At 43.6% G+C, this 8382-nt stretch overlaps 1 protein-coding gene and 1 pseudogene across 1 annotated transcript in view; both read left to right on the top strand.

Annotated features, from left to right (window-relative positions):
* SPG11 (spastic paraplegia 11 (autosomal recessive)) overlaps nucleotides 1-8382 on the top strand; it is a 128159-nt gene that overhangs the window by 91247 nt on the left and 28530 nt on the right. Inside the window, exons 37-39 of the mRNA XM_006883201.1 lie at nucleotides 4449-4608; nucleotides 5553-5819; nucleotides 6554-6754. Of these exons, the coding sequence (XP_006883263.1) occupies nucleotides 4449-4608; nucleotides 5553-5819; nucleotides 6554-6754 (628 nt within the window). The remainder of the gene's footprint in view (nucleotides 1-4448; nucleotides 4609-5552; nucleotides 5820-6553; nucleotides 6755-8382) is intronic.
* LOC102871702 lies at nucleotides 714-1817 on the top strand (annotated as a pseudogene).

An 8382-nucleotide genomic window follows, 5' to 3' on the forward strand; every position in this document is an offset into this window, starting at 1 on the left:
AAAAATAAAGAAATTTAAAAAAAAAAAAAGATGGGATATGCCTCAAATAATTTGATTCAAGCAGTATCTCTCATTTTTTCCCTTTGTCAGTTGAGTTGATCACTGCCCACAGTAGCACCTCTCTCTTCACATTCAGGCTTGCCTCCCAGTTGGGCTACAATTATCCCATGAGGCCTATCCAGGTACCCCTGCCTCTGGAGACCCACTGTCCTGCATGACCCTGTTCAGTTGTATCATGTGCCTCTTTTAATTGAAGAGTTACAGGAAACTATCTGGTCTCTAGTTACAGTTCCAAGAACAAGAGAGTTTAGTATTCAAGAATCTCATGAGTGGATTATTTTCTCGGTTCTCTTGAGAGTGGAACATAGCTAGTGTCATCCTAGATACGAAAGTAAGAAGTCAATTCAAAGCAGAGAGGCCTTACATCTTCAGGTCTTTATTCTCCTGGAAAAGATTAAAAGGATACTAAGTATGTACTTGGGGCGGTGGGAGGGGTGCGGGGGGGATTGTGTACCAGGGAGGGAGTTTTTCTATTACTTTTCAAAGAGAAACGTGAACTGGGGGATGGGGGGACTGGGCGGGGAGAGAAGTGCAGCAATGAATGAATGAAAATCCAAAATCAGAGCCGACACCTCGTCCGCCTCGGAGCACAGGCCCCTTTGCATAGTCACCGCCGCCTGTTCACACCCGCAACCCCCAGCTCACCATGGATGATGACATCCCTGTGCTCCCTCGTGGTCGACAACAGCTCCGGCATGTGCAAGGCCAGTTTCGCGGGAGATGACGCCCCCGGGCTGTCTTCCCCTCCATCGTGGGGTGCCCTCGGCACCAGGGCGTGATGTGGGCATGGGCCAGAAGGACTCCTACGTGGGGGACGAAGTCCAGAGCAAGAGAGGCATCCTGACCCTCAAAGTACAGCACGGCATTGTCACCAACTGGGGCAACATGGAGAAGATCTGGCACCACACCTTCTACAACGAGCTGCGTGTGGCCCCCGAAGAGCACCCTGTGCTGCTGATGGAGGCCCCCCTGAACCCCAAGGCTAACCAGGAGAAAATGACCCAGATCATGTTCGAGACCTTCAGCATCCCTGCCGTGTACGTCACCATCCAGGCCGTGCTGTCCCTGTATGCCTCTGGCTGAACCACTGTCCTTGTGATGGATTCTGGCGATGGGGTCACCCACACTGTGCCCATCTCTGAGGGGTACTCCCTCCCCCATGCCATCCTGCATCTGGACCTGGCTGGCCGGGACCTGATGGACTACCTCATGAAGATCCTCACCGAGCGAGGCTGCAGCTCCACCACCACGGCTGAGCGGGAAATTGTGCGTGACATCAAGGAGAAACTCTGTTGCCCTGGACTTCGATCAGGAGATGGTCACGGCGACTTCTTCTTCCTCTTCCTCTTTGGAGAAGAGCTACGAGCTGCCCGATGGGCAGTTCATCACCATCGGCAATGAGCGTTTCGCTGCCCCAAGGCACTCTTCCAGCCCTCCTTCCTGGGCATGGAGTCTTGTGGCATCCACGAAACATCATGAAGTGTGGTGTTGACATCTGCAAGGACCTCTACGCCAACACAGTGCTGTCTGTAGGGACCACCATGTACCCAGGCATTGCCGACAGGATGCAGAAGGAGATCACAGCACTGGCCCCCAGCACGATGAAGATCAAGATCATTGCTCCCCCTGAGCGCAGATACTCCGTGTGGATCGGCGGCTCCATCCTGGCCTCCCTGTCCACCTTCCAGCAGATGTGGATCAGCAAGCAGGAGGACGAGGAGTCTGGCGCCTCCCTCGTCCACTGCAAATGCTTCTAGGCCGACTGTTTAGTTGCGTTACACCCTTTCTTGATAAAAAAACCTAACTTGCGCAGAAAAAAAAAAGGATGAGAATTGGCATGGCTTTATTTTTTACTTTTTTAAATTTTTTTTTTTTTTTTTTTTTTTTTTGCGCTTGACTCAGGATTTGAAAACTGGACCGGTGAGGGTAACAGCAGTTGGTGTGGAGCAAGAATCCCCCCAGTTCTCCAGTGTGGCCCAGGACTTTGATTGTACATTATTCTCTTTTTTTTAAATAGTCCTTCCAAATAATAAACATGGCTATGTGACAGGAAGCTCCTGACTTTCCAAAAGCCTCTCCCCATAAGCAGAAGAGCCCCGTCCCTCACCGGGGTCTACGCATGGACAGGTGTGGCAGGGAGCATTGCTTTTATGTAAATTATACCTTATCCAGTTTTTGGTTGGTGTTGTTTTTGTTTTTGTTTTTGTTTTTTAATATATCTTCTGCCTTAATACTTGTTCTTTAGTTTTTGTGGTGTTTTTTTTTTTTTTTTTCAATAGTCAGCCATTGGAGGCCCTACTTTTTTGGGGCCCTTGCCCTTTCCCTCAACTCTAGAAATATGAAGGCTTTTGGTCTCCCTGGGGTGGCTGAGATATGGAGGCAGCCAGGGCTTTACCTGTACACTGACTTGAGACCAGTGAATAAAAGTGCACACCTTAAAAAGTGGAAAAAAAAAATCCGAAATCTCTGTAAATGTTCATTAAAATTATTAAAATAAATTTTTTTTTAAAAAAAAGGATACTGAGTGTATAAATTAATTTGATGGCTACATCCCATGTATGCTTATCAGGACCATTCCTGCCACTGCAAAAGCCCCATTTAAGTAAGTAAAGAAAATAGGTTCTAATATGTATGTATTTTTATATAAATTAAGAACAAATTGTAAGGAGTTGTGTTGCCCAACCGAAAGGCACACAGTTTGTTTCCACCGCCTGTTCTATGAAGAAAATAAAGATGGGCAATCTTTCCTTTGTGATTAAACTGCTTCTGAAAACCCGCTAGGTGGTGAGCTAAGTCACATAACAACACTAGCAAATTTATATACACATACACATGCCTGCATACATGTAAACACGTTAAACACCAGAAGATATTTTGTGAAGGTATGAATAGTGACGTAATAGGTAATCTTTAAAAAAAATTAAAAACTGTATTTTCTGAATCTGTTCACAAGTATGTGCTACATATGTGTTGTTGTTGTTGATTGCCTTCGAGTGGAGCACGACTCATAGCAACCCTATGAACAAAAGCCCTAAAGGCACACTACAACTATTGACATTTATCAAAGTTCATAGAGTTTCCAGAGGCATGTTATTGAGGAAGCGGATGCCACTCCTGCTTCCAAACCTGTAATAGTATGTTATTGTTGTTATATGCCATTGAGTCGCCTGCGATGTATAGCGACACTATAAAGCATCTCTGAACCCTTCCCTGTCCTGAGCCAGTCTCTAATTTCAACATACCAACCCCCATTGCCCCAGTCACTGTTTCAGTACATCTCATCTGGGGTCTTCCACTCCTGCCACTGTCCATCCACCCTTCTGAGCATGATGTCCTTCTCAAAGGACCAATTTCTCCTGGGCACATGCCCAGAGTAAGTGAGGCAGAGCTTCAAAATCCTAGCCTCCAAGGAGAGATTTGGTTTCACACTCTCCAAGACAGAACTGTTTGTTTTCATGGCTGTCCATGGTATGTTCAAGACTCTTCTCCAGCACCACAACTCAAAGGTATCTATTCTTCTGTCCTCCTTAGTCATTGTCCAACTCTCTGAAGCATAAACAAGTAATTGAGAAGACCATGGCCTGGATTAGGCATACTTTTATATCGAGACTGATATCGTTGCTCTTGAGCACTCTGGAGAGGTCCGTGACAGCAGATTGTCCCAATGCAATTCATCTTTTGATTTCCTGGCTCCTGGTAGTAAGAAATAAAAATTTTAGTTTAGGAAAAGGAACTACCCAGCGAGAATCATCCAGTCACATCCAGGCAGATGGCACCATAGAGCTGCCATCCCTCTGTGCTGGGCAGCACCAGCACCCTCTATCTCATAGCTTCTGGTGACATGTTAGGACTCTGTTCACCTCCTATTTTAAGACTGAGTTTAGTTAGGACATTTTCTTTTTGACGCAATGTGATGTTTTTTTCCTTTTTAAACTTTTCAAATATAATTTTTTTAATAGATACTTGTTTGATGGTTTGGTGTAGGAATTTGTTCCAGTATAATAAAAAACCTATTGTACATTATAGAAGAAAGAATTAGGTTTCTAAAAAGTAGTGTAATATTTGGTATTTGCTGAAAAGCTTTCCAAAGGCTGTTCTATGATTAAGAGTCTGTAGTATGCTTAATGATAAGGAGTTGCACTGCCAACCCAAAGACACATGGTTCAAATCCACTAGTTACTCCTTTGGAGGAAGATGGTCAGTCTTTTCCTGTGGGATTTATTGCCTCTGAAAACCTGCTGAGAGATCAGCTATGAGTTGATTCCAACTCTATGGCACACAGCAACAGGATGATTAAGATTATCTCATTTCTATTAATTTTCCAGATTTAAGCTAAAGATATTAATAAGTTTTTCTCTCTGTCACTATCCCTTCAACTCCAACAACAGGATATCCAGTGATTCAAGCAACCAGTGGGCATTAGCGATACAGTTTTGCAGGCTCCACAATCTGAAAGTGAGCACATCTTACCTCGTAGAATGTGCCAAAGCAAATGATTGGCTGCAGTTCATTGTTCACAGCCAACTCCATAACTACCATCCGGAGGAGGTAAGCCACTGATTGCTGACAGTTTTTTGAGAAAGAAAATGGAAACATTTCTCAGTTTAATGCTGTTCTTCTGTTGCATAGACAAAATTTTTTATCTGATACAATACTGTTGTTAAGATTTTAGTGAGTTGGTTTCAGACAAGGAGCCTAGTTATTAGGAGATACTGCATTTTCATGACTCTAGATTCAGTATGGGAATTCACTCAAAAGTGGGAGACAGTTTAATAAAAATTATATATTCACCTCTGACATGATTTCGAGTGAGTGGCAGCATTGTGATAGACATGAAGAGACTGAGATTGTTAACTGCTTCAGCTTGCTTGGTTCCATAATCAGCACTCTTGGCACCAACAGTCAGGAAATCAAAAGATGAATTGCATTGGGAAAGTCTGCTGTCTGAGACTTCTCCAGAGTACTGAAGAGAAACAGTGTCAGTCTGGAGGCTAGGTGCACCTGATCCAGTCCATGGTCTCTGCAATTGCATGCTATGCATCAGAAAGCTGGACAATGAGTACGGATGTTAGAGGAAGAATTGGTGCCTTTGAGCTGTACTCTAAGAGAACAAACAGTTTCACCCTAGAGACGGTGAAACTAGGCTGCTCCTTGGAGTCAAGGATTCTGAAGCTTTGACATACTTTGGATATATTTCAAGGAAGGACCAGTCCTTGGAGAGGGATGGCATGCTTGGGAAGGTGGAGGGACAGCGTAAGAGAGAAGACCCTTGAGAGATGAATTGAATCAATGACTAGTGTAGTAGGGTCAGTGTGTCAGAGATGATGAACTTGGCTCAGGAAAGAGCAGAGTTAAGAGCTGTTGTACATAGGGTCACTGTGGGTTACAACCAACTCAGTGTCACATTACAACAACCACGTTCTCTTACATACTCACCGTCAATGGGAATGGAAAATTTTGTGTCTCTTTTAATCATCTAATGTGTTCTCTAGGTAAAATCCCTTCTCCAGTATTTCAACCCAGTTCTTCAAGATCACTTAAGACTGGCTTTTGAGAACTTACCCTCAGACTCCATAATGAATAGTGATCAGGTCTGTGACAAGTCTCCCCAGCAACTCCTGAAAAACAAAGAGCAGATGACTGATTTCTTTGAAATTTTGCTCCAGTGCTCAGAGGAGCCAAACTCCTGGTGCTGGCTCCTGGCTAAAGCAGTGAAACACCGGGCCCCTGTCCTGAGTGTCCTGGCCTCTTGTCTCCAGGTGAGGACCATGAGAAGCCAGGGAGCAAATGAAAAAGTGGTTAAGGATTAAGAAGTCTGGTAATCAGAGGGGAAGTGGGGCGATGCTAAGTGAGGCTTGAAAGCATATGTCCAGGTTCTGTTCACCTCTTGGTGCTCCTACCGCTTATGGTCTGGCCCGTGGACTCAAGTAGTCAATGCCTTCATTGTTTGGTCTACAGAGGAAGTAATGGCTGGTGGATTGACCACCACTGCTGTTCTAGGTCTTTAAAGAGGATGTTTTCTAAACAGTTCATTGGAGGACAGTCTTGTTCTCTTATATTCCTTACTGCTTCCACATACATCTTCTCCCCTCGTCTTTTTCTTGGCCTTCTGTTCTGCCATCCTCTCTGCAGGACATTTTTCTAATAAGCACTTAGTTTTGTGTTAAAAGTTTATGCTTAGGGGAGCTCTGGTGGCCTAGTGGCAAGAAGCTGCACTGCAATCCCAGAGGCACACGGTTCGAATCCACCAGATGCTCTGCCGGGAAAGGAGGGGCAATCTCCTCCTGTACCAGTCAGGTCTGATTTGACGGTATACACACACACACAAATAATAAAATAAAAATTAAAAAAAAAAGTTTATGCTTGAAAGCATTTCAACTCTTTTTTATTTAATGGGGTGAATTATTCTAACAAGAAATATCCTTCTGTAGTCATAGCATTGCTGGAAACATCTTCTATCCCAGTTATTTTAAAGTTTCTTAACCAATGACAGGATGCCAGTGCTATTCCTTGTCTCTGTGTTTGGATTGTCACATCTGTGGAGGACAGTGTTGGTGCTCAAGCAATGAGACACATTCAAGACTCAATGGACAGTCATAGCTGGGGCCTTGAAGAGCTCTCAGTCATCTGGAGAACGTTATTAACAAGACAGAAGAGCAAAACTCTCATCAGAGGTTTCCAGCTTTTCTTTAAGGTATTGGTGATCACTTCATTCCTTTCCATAGTTTAGAAGGGTTACTGCTGCATATTGTCAGTTTGCTTTTTATTTATCTCACTTCTGGGATGTTTTGTGGGGAGTTTCTTTTTGTTGGGTTTTGTGGGTTTTTTTCAGCCAGCAGTAGATGATAATAATAGATCTGTTTAGCTAAGTTCTTTGTGTACATTATTTTCCCAGTTTTCATAATAGTTTTTGTTGTTAAGTGCTGTTGAGTAGCAGGCGACTCATAGTGACCCTATGAAGGAGAGTCCTCAACGCTTGGGTGCCTTTCATCCTCTCTCCAGGTTCATAGGGTTTCCGGAGGCAAGCTATTATGGAAGTGGATGCCACTCTTCTTTCCACACTTGTTTTAATCGGGGAGCTCCACCCCACTCTCTGCCTGCATTGGGTAACCAACCATTAACGCATTTGACACATCACAGTGTTCAGCCTCACAGTTGCTGTACGGCAACTTCTACACCAGGGCTATATGACCTAGAAGAATGTCTGAACAAAAACAATGAAAGAGGGAGCTCTGGTGGCCTAGTGGCAAGGACCTGCAACTACAATCCCAGAGGCGCAAGGTTCGAATCCACCAGATGCTCTGCCGGGGAAGGAGGGTCAATCTCCTCCTGTACCAGTCCGATCTGATTTGATGGTACACTCGCACAAAAATTTAAAAAAAACAAACAAAAACAATGAAAGATAGGCTCGAGGGCCGCCGATTAAAAGTCACCCACCTTTGGCTTGGTAGCATCGCTTTCTGTTAATTGGGCCAGCTGATCTCTCTATGTATGTTAATGTTATTGTTGTTAAGTGCCATCGAGTCTCAGGAGACTCATAGTGACCCTATGAAGCAGAGTCCTCGACACTTATTGTTTTATAATGCATTTTAGAGAGAATGAATGAAACCAAGATAAAGATATTCGGGATCTCAATGTACTCTAGTAAATGATACACTATCTAATAGTTAACGTGTGTGCTTTCTAATTCCAAAACTTTTCTTATTAACTAGTGCACTGTATTGCTTTTTTCACAAAGTGATGGCTATGTATAGATAGCTGTTAGAGATAGCACACATGGTGTGAGTGAGTCAGTCGAACATATGCCGAGTACGCTTTTATTTTCATAGTACTATAGCACCCCCTAGTGGAATATTTTCTGCTCCTAGGTTGACAAATCAAGTACAGAGTGAAAAAGGCCTCATTGCTGTAAAGTATGAACTAAATCCTCACTGACTCTCCATTGGATTTCTGAGCTGGAAAACACACAGAGGGAGATAGCTCGTGTCTTCCCTGTGGAGTGGATGGTGTATTCAAACCGCCAAATGAGCAGAATCCATCACGAGAGCTCCCTTGATCAAATCCAGATAGAAAACATATTGATGATATGAGCAGTTGTGCCTAGCCTAAGTATCTTTTTCCCCAAAAGAGAATAAAAGTTCACTTTTTTCCAGCATATACAATTTGGTACCAGTATAAAGATGTTATTACTAGCATTTGTTTTTACTCTAAACTTCTGTTAAAATAGCATTATTCACCACAATAAGATAAAGGTAAATAATCCAGTAGAAAAATGGGCACAGGATATGAACAGACACTTCACCGAAGAAGACATTCAGATGG

The sequence above is a fragment of the Elephantulus edwardii genome, unplaced genomic scaffold (genome assembly GCF_000299155.1).
Source record: "Elephantulus edwardii isolate Elephantulus edwardi_28Jun2011 unplaced genomic scaffold, EleEdw1.0 scaffold00026, whole genome shotgun sequence".
Taxonomy (NCBI): Eukaryota; Metazoa; Chordata; class Mammalia; order Macroscelidea; family Macroscelididae; genus Elephantulus; species Elephantulus edwardii.